The sequence below is a fragment of the Schistocerca nitens genome, chromosome 4 (assembly GCF_023898315.1).
Source record: "Schistocerca nitens isolate TAMUIC-IGC-003100 chromosome 4, iqSchNite1.1, whole genome shotgun sequence".
Classification (NCBI taxonomy): domain Eukaryota; kingdom Metazoa; phylum Arthropoda; class Insecta; order Orthoptera; family Acrididae; genus Schistocerca; species Schistocerca nitens.
In genome coordinates, this window is record NC_064617.1 from 734,019,401 (window position 1) to 734,035,155 (window position 15,755).

At 42.3% G+C, this 15,755-nt stretch overlaps 1 protein-coding gene across 1 annotated transcript in view; it reads right to left on the minus strand.

Annotated features, from left to right (window-relative positions):
- Nucleotides 1-399: 399 nt before the first annotated feature.
- The window catches only part of LOC126252795 (uncharacterized), a 119,250-nt gene continuing 103,894 nt past the window's right edge, over nt 400-15,755 (minus strand). The window contains exons 4-5 of the mRNA XM_049953731.1: nt 4,410-4,568; nt 400-736 (exon numbers count right to left, since the gene is read on the minus strand). Coding sequence (XP_049809688.1) covers nt 509-736; nt 4,410-4,568 — 387 coding nt within the window. The 3' untranslated portion in view covers nt 400-508. The remainder of the gene's footprint in view (nt 737-4,409; nt 4,569-15,755) is intronic.

Consider the following 15,755-nt stretch of genomic DNA (forward strand, 5'->3'; position numbering starts at 1 on the left):
GGTACTTTGTTTACCAGATGCTGCTCGTTTGACTTTGTAGAAACCGAAGAGTGAAACAAAAACTTCCATTTCTACAATCCGGTTGCCCAAGGAAACCCCCTTCTGAAAGCCGTGCGCCCCAAAATTGTTCAAATGTGTGTGAAATCTTATGGGACCTAACTGCTAAGGTCATCAGTCCCTGAGCTGACACACTACGTAACCTAAATTATCCTAAGGACAAAGACGCACACCGGTGTCCGAGGGAGGACTCGAACCTCCGCCGGGACCAGCCGCACAGTCCATGATTGCTGCGCCCAAGACCGCTCGGCTAATCCCGCGCGGCTCGTGCCCCCAATTCTGTCACTTATTGTCTTATAATCTGCCATAAATAAAGTATTATTAGAAAAAACAAGATTATTTACAATGAGAATAAGTACTTTAATCTCTTCTACAGAATGAGGGAACAGTAGTAACTGCCTTGAGAATTTGAAAACTTGCTACGATTCCAATTGCAAAATTGTAATTCGTGTTACAGTGCCCGTAACCGGGAGCGATCTGTCCTGTTAACAGAGCTGTCTCCTGTCGACGTTGCAGAACTGCCTGCGGACTCTCCACCCAGCGGAGGTCCCAGGCGCGGCACTAGAGACTCGATGGGCTCAGTCGTGGTGAAGGAGGAGGCGCTGATGTCCAGACCCAGCTTCGCCGCCATGAACGGCTTCGCCGCCTCCACCAGGCGCTGTTTGCGTTCCGCTGTGTTCTGTGGGAATAGCCAACAGTTATTTTTACAGTGGTGCCCTGACTCACAGCATAAACGTATTAGTATATTTACAATATGCTACTTACGAAGGTCGTTCAGTAAGTATTGTCCCTCAGTTTTTTAAAAAGCTATTAATATACATGACAAACGTTCTTGTTGGTGCCTCACATTTGATGCTTGTTCTTTGTGCCAGTGAAGTTTCGAACCGTTCTGGCAGATGGCAGAGCTGTAGTACAGCGTCAAAATGGCGCCTACATACGACTCACACTACAAACAGAGTGCTGTTATTGAATACTTGTGTGCATAAAAAGAAACCGTGGTGAACATCCATAAACGTTTGTGTGCACTGTATGGCGATACCGCAGTTGATAGGAGTACAGTTGGGCGATGGGTAAAGAAAGTTACAGTATCAGGAAATGCAGAAACATTGCTCGATGATAAGTAACACTCGGGACGTCCTGTCACAGCCACTGCTCCAGACGTGCTGAATCGTGCGGATGCCATTATTCGTGCCGACCGACGCATCACAACTCGACAATTGGCTCTACAGTTGTCGGTCAGCATTGTAAGTGCGTCTGCAATGAGCGAGGCTCTCGAATATTCAAAGAGGTGCTCATGATGGGTTCCACGAATACTCACAACGGACCATAAGATTCAAAGAAAGGCATTTCATCTGAATTGTTGGAGCGTTCTGAGACCGACGGATAGGCCTTTCTGTCATGCATCGTTACGGGGCACGAAAGCTGGGTGCACCACTTTGCGCAGGAAACAAAAAGGCAGTCCATGGGGTGGCATCATCCTCATTCACCACAATGGAACAAATTCAAAGCAACTTCATCTGCCGTAAAAGTCATGGTGACGGTCTTCTGGAATTGTGATGGCGTCATTTTAGTCGATGTGATGCCCAGAGGGTCAATAATTAATTCAGAGGCACACGCGGACACTCAAGAACCTTTTCCAACGTGTTAGATCGGTCAAGAATTCAGAAGAAATTTTGCTCCAGCATGATAATGCACACCCACACACAAGTCTGAGAACCCGGGAAAACATCGCCAAATTGGGTTGGATATCACTGCCTCATCCACCCTACAGTCCAGACCTGGCATCCCAGGACTTCCATCACTTTGGGCCGCTTAAAGATTCTCTGCGGGAACCACAGTTTGAAGCTGACGAGTGTGTCAGTCCTGCAGTGAAAACTTGGCTATGCCTACGGGACAAGAGTTTTCATCATCTGGGAATAAATGTTCTTCCATAACGTTTCGTACGGACATAGAACGTGATGGAGACTACGTGGAAAAGTAGGACATGGACAAGACATGTTGATGTATATTCTCACCAAATTCTGATTCTTAACAACAAAAATGTTCTGAGAAAAAAAAGTAGGGCATCACTTATTGAACGACCCTCGTATTTTACATTTATCTCGAGAATCTTATCGAGTTTACTCTATTATATTAAAAAACAGATAATCAAACATCCACGAGGCTTTCATATTTTTGTCTGGGACGAACTGTTCCACGAAGAGATTTAAAATTAGCTCCAATCCCTCAGGTACGACCAAGATATTTGGGACTGTAAATGCTCTCCTAAAAACATCGTATTGGTACTTCTTGTATCCCATTATGAACCACTGCGTTAGGGTCTAGAACCATTACATCTACTTCTACATCATTCTCCGCAAGCCACCTAACGGGGTGTGGCGGAGGGTACTTTTGGTACCACTTACTGATGCCCCTTTCCTGTTCCAGATGTGAATGGTGTGTGTGAAGAATGAATATCTGTAACCCCTGTATTAGTTTTAATTTCTCGAACTTTCTCGACGTGGTCATTTTTCGAGATGTATGTGGAAGGAAGAAATATGTTGACCGAATCATCCGGAAAGCTTTATCTGCAAATTTAAATACCAAACCACCCTAATATGCACATCACCTCTCTTGTAACGTCTGCCAACGGAGTTCGTTGAGCATCTCTGTAACGCTGTCACACCGATGAATCGATCCCGTGACGAAACGCACCGCTCTTCGTTGGATCTTCTCTATCTCTTGTATCAGTCCTGCCTGCTAAGTAACCCGTACTAATGAACAGAATCAGTTGAACAAGCTCCTTACAAACCACTTCCTTCGTGGATAAGTTGTACATTTTCTTATAATTCTTCCTATGAATCTCAGTCTGGCATTTGCTTCTCCTACTATTTGTTTTATGTGCTCATTCCCCTTCCCTCCTGGATACGTTACGGAAGATACTGTTTCCCGCAGTTTGTCTTCACAACTGCAGTTGTACAGTAGTGGATTTTTTTTCTATGTGAGCGCCAGACGTTAAATTTATTCACGTTCACGGTCAACTGCCGGAGGCTCCACAATATATCAATGCTCAGCAGGTCATTCTGTAAATCGATGTGTGCTCAGGCGTTACTACTTCGTTATAGACAACCGCGTCATACGCGAAGAATCTTAAACAGCATCTGACGCTTTCTAATCTGTCATTTATATACCTTGTAAACAGTACTCCGGAAATTATCTTGGCATCTGTCGACTTTGTTCCATTAAGGGCGATGTGTTGAGTTATGTCCACAAAAAAGTCTTCAACCCAATCGCAAATCTGGTCCGATACTCGATAGCCCGCTTTCCCCCCCCCCCCCCCCCCCAAACTAACTGGCAATGCGGAACGTAGATTGCAGTTCCGTTTCTTGTATCATACAGTTGAGATTGTAAGAGCTGCCCGTGTGGAAACGCCGCGTGCTTACAAAAGTAATTCGGGTGAATTGGAGAAATATAGCCTTCCTCACAGAAATTTTAAATGGGAAATAAGCATTAACAAGGCTAGCCAAGTGCATAAAAGTCACAAAAGAACCCTGATAAACATGATTCATGGTTGTACTGGCAAAACACAAGGTGATCAGTCAATTTTTAGTGCTAATGAAGAAGTGTGTGCGTTTCTTTGGTATCTCACAAAGTAAATTGTTTCATTCTTTTTGTCCTTAAACTTTCTCTGTCGGTTACCCTGAAATTAGTATTAAAATTTATATATTCTAAGATCTATTCTACAGTCATTGATAAGGTTTCTGAACAATTATAGTCGTCCTACTGTTGTCATCAATCCATAATTATCACATAATAAATAGATGGTCAACTATACTATCAGGTGGGAGAAAATTAAAACACAACCATGATCTGTTGGAGGAAAAAGTAATAAAAGCACTCCGTCAAGTGGCTCATCGGGACCATCCGACCTCCGTGTCATCCTAAGTTGAGGATGCGGATAGGAAGGGCGTGTGGTCAGCACACCGCTCTCCCGGTCGTTATGATGGGTTTCTTTGACCGGAGCCGCTACTATTCAGAAAAAGATAATAACGACCAAAAAGTTTATTAGTGAAGTTCACCAGCTTTGCTCTGAAGGAAAAAGAAATGTTTTATTGGTATAAGAACTTTCATTTTTAAAGCCCAAACTCGGTCAACTTCACCCCATTTGACGCTACGTACGACAGAAGAATTACATCGACTTTCTAAGGAGGCTATGCACAAAAAGACACTCTACACTGCATCCCTAAATGAATAAAGTATTTCGCGAAAAGAACAGCTAGGTTATGTCAAGTATTTTCATTTACGATCGTCAACATCAGCTAGTCCACCCGGTCACAATTGTAGTAGTAAATCTCTTAATATTTGCAACTTACCAGGAAGACGCTACCGATAATCTTACTGATACTGCTAGTGATGCGGTAGCCAATCAGGATCAGGTCCCCAGGGACATCCAGTTTCACGCGTATACGGTCGAACTGCGGCACTTCTGTCGTGGTGGCGGCCGGTGGTGGTGGCCGCGTGCCCCTGCCACTCTGCAAAAAGCAACGTAAATTGCACCAAGTGTACACCCCTAGAGAGGTATCCCGTGGTCGATGCAAAAGAGCTCTAAGACACCTTACTTAAAAACAAATGGTGATAAATGAAGATGGTAACGATCTGAAGCTAATGAAATAATATACGAAATACCGGTCAACTTTCATTCTGATCAATACGCAAATAATTACTTTAAAACTTAACAACACGTCGTTGATTTGTCATCACCTTGTGCGTTTCTTGTAGCTTTTACCATTCATCAAAATCATTTAATTGGAACATTAATACGTTAAAAGGTAAACGATTGATAAAATTACAAGACACCAGTCGCTGAAAAAATACGTCTAATTACGACCATCAGATTTACAAGAGCCAAAGAGAATTATTTGGCAACAATCAAATAATTTGCTTGAAAAATTAAACAACAATGAACCAAAACATGACGAGTACTGCCCACCACGGGACTGAACGCCACCTGCTGCTGTTACCGTCATGACGCGCTAAGGAGAAAGAGTGCAGGTAGTGGTTTAGTAAACTTTCACGGCGTAGTAATTGATGATATTCATGTCGGATCTATAGTTGGAACATAACGTCACCTTGACACAATATTTCGGCCCCTACTGAAATCTAGCTATCTGGCAATATTATAATCAGAGATAAGGGGTATCCTTCAAGTAAGCTTCGGAACCCTGTTTTGTTTGACATTAAAAAACAACGGTCTTTGTTTCGGTCATCAAAAGGTGCCATCAGTGTTTGATATCGATTTGTCGTTTCCGCAAGTTTTTACCACCAGTGCGCTGTCGTGATTTGCGCTATAAGGCAGTCAGTTATGTTCGTGCAGACACAGTGGACCCTCACGCGGTGTATAAAGGAGTCACCGCTGTGTGCTTAATTTGTTTCGGCGCGTTAGTGCCACGGCTTACTCACCTGACGATGGAGGCCAGGTGGACCGCCAAAATGTTGCGTCAAATTGACGTTATGTTACAGCTGGAGAGGTAATATGAATATCATCAAGTATACAGGGTCACTCCGAGATGACGTTCCAAACTTTCAGGAATTGTACGCAAGGGTCATTTTATCAACTTGTGGTAAGGGCTCCTGGTCCGAAGCAAACGAGGCGAAAGTTCGAAAACCCTTCTAACACCTCTGACAATAGAATGTCATATACCGGTACTGATGTTGCTGAGACTGAAGCGTAGGCAACGCCGAGAGATGGTAGCAAGGACCAAAACAAGGAAAATAATGTAAGCAAGGTGTCAACAGATACATGCGTTAAGAGCTATGGACACTTGTTCAGTGGAAGAGATTTGTTTCCCACTATCGAAGATACCTTAAGATACTCTTAAGGTACGCATTTTAGAGCCCAGGTTTACTACACATTTTTTCTTTTTTTTTTTTTTTTTTTGGTCCATACTACCATTTCTGAAGGATGTCTGCCCTACAATCTTAGCAAAAAAAAGTACCGGTATATGCATTCCACTGTCTGAAATATCAAAAAGATTTCCGCTTATCGCTTTAGTTTCTGGACTGGGGTACTTTACCTTAAAATGGAAGTTATAACGTTGTCATGGAAATACCCTATACATGTGGAGCACTGTCAAATGCGGATTCATTCACGTGACGTCCGGGAGATCCCTATTTGTACCATTAGATTTCCTTTCGTGCTCCACTCACAAATAGAGCAAGGGGAAAAATGACTATCTATATGCCTCCATAGGAACTCTAATTTCTCTCATCATCTCTTCGTGGTACTTGTGCGAAATGTATGTTGGCAGCAATACCACCGTTCTGCAGTCAACTTCAAATGCCGGTTCTTGAAATTTTCTCAGTAATGTTCGACAAAATGTACGTCGTCTCCTCTGCCAGGTCTCCACTTGAGTTCAAGTAGTATTTCTGTAGCAATCTCATAATGATTGAATCTACCTGTAACAAAACTAGCAGCACACTTCTTCATTGCTTTGATGTCAAATGGCACAGGACGGCATTTAGCTACAAGCGCTTTCAGTGCTTGCTCTGGTCACTGAGGTTTAATGATACTTTAAGGGGAAAAGAGCGACTTACAATTGACAAAGTTGTTGGCAACCGCGATCTCCACTCTGCATTTTTGAACAACTGCAGAAATAACTACAGCTCATTGGAGTTCGCAACCATGGACGAAATTCTGGTTCGGTTTTGTGGACATTGTGGCTTTGTGAAGTGCATGCACAATAAGTCTGCCAAGTATGGTTTGAAGTTGTACACATTGTGCGATAGCAAGGCATTTTACACTTATAACTTCGAAGTATACTGTGGCAGACAGAACCCTGGACATTATCTTGCATCTAACCAATCTATGGATATTGTAAAGAGATTAGCTGAATCAATCAAGGGTGTGTAACGCCGGAAATGCATATCCTCCTATTTCCATCTGTTGTACTATAAATCTATAAATTTTTTTCCTTATTTTCTTACCTCAAGATATGACATTTCTGTGTCTTTATCTATTGTAATTGTTCTACTATTTGTGTATATATATATATATATATATATATATATATATATATATATATATGTATATATATACGTCGATGTATAATTGGTTTGTTTTGTAAATATTATTTGAATTTTTACGCTGAGTCTGGCCTAGGGAAATCTATGCTATCGAACGATTACATCGATAGGTCGTGTGGAGAACCAAAGTATTTAGGATCTTTGGTAGTGTTAACTCTGCCGCATGGAGCGCGGGCAGAGAGAGTCTGGCTGGAGTAGGGCGGTGGAGCAAGTGTGTTGTGTTACGCTCCCGCGAGTTGCCGCGCTTTCGGGGTTTGGCAGCATGTCATTGCGCTCGACTTGCTATGATAGTTTCTGACACGGTGTCGCCGACGGGAAGCATTAGCTGGCGCACATCAAGAGCCCCTTTCGCCTGGTGACCGTGTGGAGAAGAAGGCGCGCCAACATCCAGCTTCTGCAACAGCGTCGGCCGACAATGAGTGACTGCCACCACCTCCCCGATCGACGACTGCAAACCTTCAATCAACCAACAAGGAAGACTAAAAGCACGTAAAGTTTTAGAACTGTATGGCAGATCTCAGCTTTTCAAACTGTTGCATCACAAAAATACAGCAACTTAGCATGAACCTTTGTTGCTCATTGTCCCAATTACATTACCAAGCAGGGTCCCTTCCTTTTCTGGAATGAACCCGAGTGTCGTTGAAATTCATAAGCCAACATTAAAGGAATATCATTCCATTTCACTGCTTTAATTTCAAAGTTCAGTTAAAGTATTCATAGCTGGCTACAATATTTAGATTACACAAGCAGAAATTAAGAGTGCGAGGTTTGTTACCATATTTTAGTTTACCTGTGACTGCAGCTCAGCTTGGTACATACTAAATTTTACTATTGTTAATTGTTCAGAATCATTTAATTCAAGTTCAAAGTTAAATCTCTTATTTTTAATTTGCGTAGATTCAAGTAGCCCAAGACTAACCTTATTTTATTGAATTTCGTAGTGCTTCAGAAACAAAGTTCACTGTTAATTTCAGTCACTAAATTAATTTTCAATTTTCCAGTTTTATTAATTCTTTTGCTAAATTAAGACAGAGTGAAGCGAAATTTACAACTTCTGATAAACATTCAGTTTTCAAACAGCACGTGTCAACCTTCAGTTACCACGCTTTTAGTGCTACTTATATGTGCATTAATCTTTCATTTTCAGTTATTATAGTAGTTGTCCATAGGATTGGCGACCGTAATTTTCCCCAAATCTCAAATATCTTTAACGCCAATTAACTGTTAACGTAACGACCACACATTTACTTTCTTTATTAATTTTAACCTTTTCTTAAAATTAACTTTCACCAATTTCATTTGCATTTTTCCTGTCATTTAGATGTAACCCTTTCCTCTCTTTTTACCGACAAATTAACTTCGGTGACGATTGCTTTTCCCAAATTTCCATTAGTTGCACGCAGTTTTATTTTTCACTGTCATTAAGGTCGATAAGTGAGGGGGAGGTTACAGGCGCTCACATGGATGTAACTATGGACAGCTACTATAGCAGTTACCCTTTAGGACAGTATCTTCTACAAAATGGCTAACCTTCATAGGGACACTGGCAAAACATCCGGAAGAATTTCCTTCTTGTTCTTTTCAAACAGGTTGCGAGAAACTGGAAACTGTCTTTTCGGAATTCAAGATGACTTCTGCCTTGCTCGTGCCAAACGGAAAGAAACAAGGCTGTGCTTTTCCTGTCGTCAGTTCATCAAACTGATGAAATTGACGCTTCTACAGGGAATTGTATTGTAGATCTGGACTGCAATGGAAACAAAGGTGGCGTGAAAGCTGTTGATTACATGTGTACATCCTACTCCTCTCAGAGGACAACAAAATGATGGCATTTGGTCTTGTTTTTCCGATACCTGGATATGACTGGAATTAATTCCCAAGTGCTATTCTTCGCAAATAACTCAGATAAAAGTTTCAGGAAAAGAACGTATCCCACAATCCTGGGCTTCGTTCTAATGGCGAGCCAGATGAAAGAAAGGGCCAAACTCTTTACTTTACCGACGGACATTCAAGGATGTCTGTCACTCTATTTACCAATCCCCGTATGAGACGAAGAGATTGTTACAAGGTGTTCAAAAATGGCTCTGAGCACTATGGGACTTAACAGCTATGGTCATCAGTCCCCCCGAACTTACAACTACTTAAACCTAACTAACCTAAGGACATCACACAACACCCAGCCATCACGAGGCAGATAAAATCCCTGACCCCGCCTGGAATCGAACCAGGGAATCCGGGCGTGGGAAGCGAGAACGCTTCCGCACGACCACGAGATGCGGGCGTTACAAGGTGTGGAAGGTGCTATCATTGTCGTGGTAAAAAAATAACGAAACAACTGTAACTTGCTACAGTTGCAAAAGATTTGTTTGCAAGCAACACAGTCATAGCATTGTGAATTATAATGACTGCAAAGCTTCTCCATAGAAACAAATTGCGTCATTCTTGATACTTGTCCATGATATTTTTTGCTTAATAGCATATCTTGTTCCTTAGTGTGACTACACAGTATTTCCTTTTCTCTTCACTATACATTGTTGTAAGACTTTCTTTCATGGTCTGTAATAGCACTGAAATCTGTGGTTATAACTATCTTATTTGTAAATCACAGTCGCTTCTATAAATTCTACCAGAAAATTAAAACTAAAGTCACTTAAATGGTATTTTTTGTTAGGTGGCACTGAGTGCCGTACGCGCCTGCTGGCGTAATTATTTTCAGCGCTCCTGCCGCAGGGTTAATCTGACCTGGTGAAGATCCCAGACACTCTAGCAGTGCTATATTGTTCTACATGCGGTCTCGTTTACAGATGAACCACACTTTCCTAAATCTCGTCCAGTAAACTGAAGCCGACCATTCACCTTCAATACTACTTTCCATAAAAGCTCATTCCATTTCGTATCACTTTACAGCGTTTCTCCTAGATGTTTGATCGATGGGGCTTATTCCATATTTAAAGCAAGTTGTCATTCATCCCACCAACTAGAAATTTTGACTAGGTCACCTCATACCCTCAGACAGATACTCAATGACACCTCTTCCTGTACACTACATCATCATCAGAAAATAGCCACAGATTGGTGCTTAACATGTCCTTCAGATCATTAGAAACGTAACAGCATAACTTCAAGAAACTCGCACCTATGATCTTAGTGCAGCTTCTTGCAGAGGAATACCTATAGAAGACACTAGGCGGGTGGGCAGTTGGAAACTGTGTGTTCTGCCTTTATGTGGCAGACGGCTACTAGGCCCCTCCCATGGTCTGCATCTACAGTACAGATTCCAAGCAATGTCTGTAATCTGTAGTAATATAGGTGACAATACACAGGACGTTAGCTGGACTGAACACTAACTATTGTTTCTATTTGGTTGTAATAGTTAATTAGTTACAAAACAGCACTTTATCTTATTGCTCTGCCATACATGGAATCCTGTATATGGAATTCCTTCACAGGATAAAAGATCTCCGGTACATGAGGCTGTAATTTACTAGCAAGGACAGTGAACTGTGAATTATTGATATTTGGCCTGTGTGAACTTGTCCTATGAACAACTCTCTACTGCGTAACAGTGATTGCCGACTGTGAACAAGTGCTAATGACTCAGCAGCAGTATATCTCAGACAGTTTTATGATTAACATTCATGTAGACAGTGGCTGGATTACGTGAGCGGCATCTTTAAGTATATTTCATTGTGTAAGGAAATTATGCAACGCAGAAGGAAACAAGGGAAAGCAGGGAGCGGCGAACGAGACACGATGTCAGATGATACAGGCTGTGCAAGCAGTCATGGTGTTAGCACCAGACATCACACTGGCATGGCATATCAATCTACAGTGAGATCTTTGTGATGGTGGCGCACAGATAACGCCATATATGAGTGAAGCTTTGCATAGTGTGGTTTAACGTATGTAGTGGCTCATAGCATGAACTGAGTAAACAGAGCTTTTAGTGTTTGCTGTAGTAATTACTGTATTTAAAAACTTTAAAAAATTTTTGAACTTTTATTTTCAAATTGTAAAAATTGCAAGTGAAGTTGAAAAGGGGAAAGAAGATATCTTATTAGAACTAGGGAAGGAGAGCAAGTTAACTATGGTAGTGACGTTCCTGCGGATCAGTTACAAATCACAAATAACCAACTTAGAATTAATAGGTATGAAAATCTAGATTATGTCACAAATGATTGTTATGAAAACGAAGAGTCTGTCATACCTGACCACAGAAGATGTGGAGGATTTGAATGAAGATACCAGACACACAATATCTGATGATAACATTGCAAATTAGCTGAGAGATTAAGCCATTCAAAGATTTTCACTGATAGCAGCTGCATTTGTGTATGAATCAATGGTAACAGATGGAAATATGTGCTGGAATGGGACTCAAACATTTATCTCCCCTTTAACGTGGGTGGTCACCTTAAATGCCTTGGCCATTCGAGCACACTTCCCATCGGTCCCAAATGCCAGCCTGTTACCCACTGACAGCGTAGTCTCACCTACCCATGAAACCCTCACTGGCTATTTTGGATTACCGCAAGAGATCTGGGTTGATGTACATCCACACTGAAAGAATGGATCTTTCCTCGTCACACTTAATTGATAATTATATATGTGGTGTGTGTTTTTGGACATGTCGGAAAGAACGGATATCACATACTTAGATAAGTGTAAGCCATCTTACTGGGTCGGCTAATAGTTTGTTAAATGAGAGTAATCGTGAGGAAAATAATATTGTAGTGGAACAGAGTCAAAATTGCATATTGGAAGCAGTGTTGAAAGCAGTAATGCAAGCTATGACCAATATGAACCACAAATTAGGAATAGGGCTAAAAGAACGAAAATAATTTGATAAAAAGTTACAGGATCATCTAAAAGACTAAGAGCTGAGTTTAACAAAAGTATAAACAGGTTTAGAGGCGATAGCAGTAATACGAAAGGACACTAAGAAAAACGAAGTTGTCACTACAGTAAAAGTTGTATTAGGCGCACTACGAATGTAGTGGTGTGGACATGTTGGGAATGTGGATCTCACGTGGAGCGTGCAAGGGATAAGTCCCTGCAGATGCACTATCCTCTGTGCCCGCGGTGGCTCAGATGGATAGAGCGTATGCCATGTAAGCAGGAGATCCCGGGTTCGAGTCCCGGTCGGGGCACACATTTTCAACATATCCCCAATGAAGTACATCAACGCCTGTTTGCAGCTAGGGTGTCCATTTAATTTTCATTTCATTTCTAGCAAAGCTGCATGGTCATCCACGGTAACTGCTCTTTCGGGAACCGATACTACCGTCATATATAGTTAAAATATGGCTTCCCGGCCATTGACCTTCTTGTGCGAACGCACACGCTATGCCCGAACTCGTACGGGACTTGGTAGATTAATCTGCCACGAGTAATGGGTATGATGGGCAAACATCTATTAGGCGCACTACAAATGTAGTGGTGTGGACATGTTGCGAATGTGGATCTCACGGGGAGCGTGCAAGGGATAAGTCCCTGCAGATGCACTATCCTCTGTGCCCGCGGTGGCTCAGATAGATAGAGCGTCTGCCATGTAAGCAGGAGATCCCGGGTTCGAGTCCCGGTCGGGGCACACATTTTCAACATGTCCCCAATGAAGTACATCAACGCCTGTTTGCAGCTAGGGTGTCCATTTAATTTTCATTTCATTTCTAGCAAAGCTGCATGGTCATCCACGGTAACTGTTCTTTCGGGAACCGATACTACCGTCATATATAGTTAAAATATGGCTTCCCGGCCATTGACCTTCTTGTGCGAACGCACACGCTATGCCCGAACTCGTACGGGACTTGGTAGATTAATCTGCCACGAGTAATGGGTATGATGGGCAAACATCTATTAGGCGCACTACAAATGTAGTGGTGTGGACATGTTGCGAATGTGGATCTCACGGGGAGCGTGCAAGGGATAAGTCCCTGCAGATGCACTATCCTCTGTGCCCGCGGTGGCTCAGATAGATAGAGCGTATGCCATGTAAGCAGGAGATCCCGGATTCGAGTCCCGGTCGGGGCACACATTTTCAACATATCCCCAATGAAGTACATCAACGCCTGTTTGCAGCTAGGGTGTCCATTTAATTTTCATTTCATTTCTAGCAAAGCTGCATGGTCATCCACGGTAACTGTTCTTTCGGGAACCGATACTACCGTCATATATAGTTAAAATATGGCTTCCCGGCCATTGACCTTCTTGTGCGAACGCACACGCTATGCCCGAACTCGTACGGGACTTGGTAGATTAATCTGCCACGAGTAATGGGTATGATGGGCAAACATCTATTAGGCGCACTACAAATGTAGTGGTGTGGACATGTTGCGAATGTGGATCTCACGGGGAGCGTGCAAGGGATAAGTCCCTGCAGATGCACTATCCTCTGTGCCCGCGGTGGCTCAGATAGATAGAGCGTCTGACATGTAAGCAGGAGATCCCGGGCTCGAGTCCCGGTCGGGGCACACATTTTCAACATGTCCCCAATGAAGTACATCAACGCCTGTTTGCAGCTAGGGTGTCCATTTAATTTTCATTTCATTTCTAGCAAAGCTGCATGGTCACCCACGGTAACTGTTCTTTCGGGAACAGATACTACCGTCATATATAGTTAAAATATGGCTTCCCGGCCATTGACCTTCTTGTGCGAACGCACACGCTATGCCCGAACTCGTACGGGACGTGGTAGATTAATCTGCCACGAGTAATGGGTATGATGGGCAAACATCTATTAGGCGCACTACAAATGTAGTGGTGTGGACATGTTGCGAATGTGGATCTCACGGGGAGCGTGCAAGGGATAAGTCCCTGCAGATGCACTATTCTCTGTGCCCGCGGTGGCTCAGATAGATAGAGCGTCTGACATGTAAGCAGGAGATCCCGGGCTCGAGTCCCGGTCGGGGCACACATTTTCAACATGTCCCCAATGAAGTACATCAACGCCTGTTTGCAGCTAGGGTGTCCATTTAATTTTCATTTCATTTCTAGCAAAGCTGCATGGTCACCCACGGTAACTGTTCTTTCGGGAACAGATACTACCGTCATATATAGTTAAAATATGGCTTCCCGGCCATTGACCTTCTTGTGCGAACGCACACGCTATGCCCGAACTCGTACGGGACTTGGTAGATTAATCTGCCACGAGTAATGAGTATGATGGGCAAACATCTATTAGGCGCACTACAAATGTAGTGGTGTGGACATGTTGCGAATGTGGATCTCACTGGGAGCGTGGAAGGGATAAGTCCCTGCAGATGCACTATCCTCTGTGCCCGCGGTGGCCCAGATGGATAGAGCGTCTGCCATGTAAGCAGGAGATCCCGGGTTCGAGTCCCGGTCGGGGCACACATTTTCAACATGTCCCCAATGAAGTACATCAACGCCTGTTTGCAGCTAGGGTGTCCATTTAATTATCATTTCATTTCTAGCAAAGCTGCATGGTCATCCACGGTAACTGTTCTTTCGGGAACAGATACTACCGTCATATATAGATAAAAGTTGTATTAATTACATACAGCAGTGCTCACATATTTATTCGGTGTCTGTGGGACAATTGTTATTAAAAGTAGCATTGCTAATGTAGAATCAGATAGTAAAGATGACAAGTGTTACTGAAACTGGTATTGACGCATTAGACTAAGAAGTCAAAATTTTGACCCTCCAAGTAAGGTATTTGGATCTTGTGATACAAATAATCAATGTCAGTACACTAGTATCGATAAAGTTCCCGAGGGATAATGTGGAATTAGCACTGCTGATCGGCTGATCGATAATCAGCTGATAAAGACTATAATGTAATTGCAATTAGCATTCAAACTTTGGACACGAAAGTCAGTGATGTTATTGAACTCGGTACTGTAGATCATCCACTTCAGTATACAATGTTCGATTCAGTGTCTAAAGAAATATGGAAACTTAATGGTATGATTTCCAGTGTGGAATCCTTTTGTAAGGACCACACAAATGTAATTAATTTTAGTCTGAGAAAAGTCAAGGAGAAAGTGAGGGAATCTACCAAACTTGTGATCGATACTGTGGACTAACAATGAAATTTAAAGCCAAAGTACTCTCGTGGTGTGATCGGGAAAAAGGAGAAGGTAAGAATTAATGTGAGTGGTACAGCATATTGAGTTACTGCATGTAAAGTTCACGCTGCGTCTGCAGAAAGAAATGTACAATTCTGACCATGTGTCAGAAATCATCATTCAGATGCATTGGAAACGAAAGAAACAATTCAAGAAGGTTGTGTGTATGCTAGGAGCAACATAATTGAGAACAGTGGATACCAAAAGTACACACAATTATGTTGATTTTCATCTGTGAGGAGTAGTAAGCAGATGTAAATACAATGTCGTTGAGTTGCAGCAGATGATTGTTACACATCTCCGAGAGCATGCACTCTTTGCTATATCAGGTAACTGGTAATTACCAGATGCCCAACTTAATTGAAATTATTATTTCATTTTTGTGTCGCTATGCCAGTTCCTCCTCTTCTTAAATTCAGAACCACATCTATCATCTTCATTATTCTTCTTTATCAGAATCATGAAAGGAGATAACAAAATCTGGCACGATTATAAGAAAAGCGGGCAAGGTAAACTGAAGTGATAGAAGTTTAAAATTCTGTTTCTCGA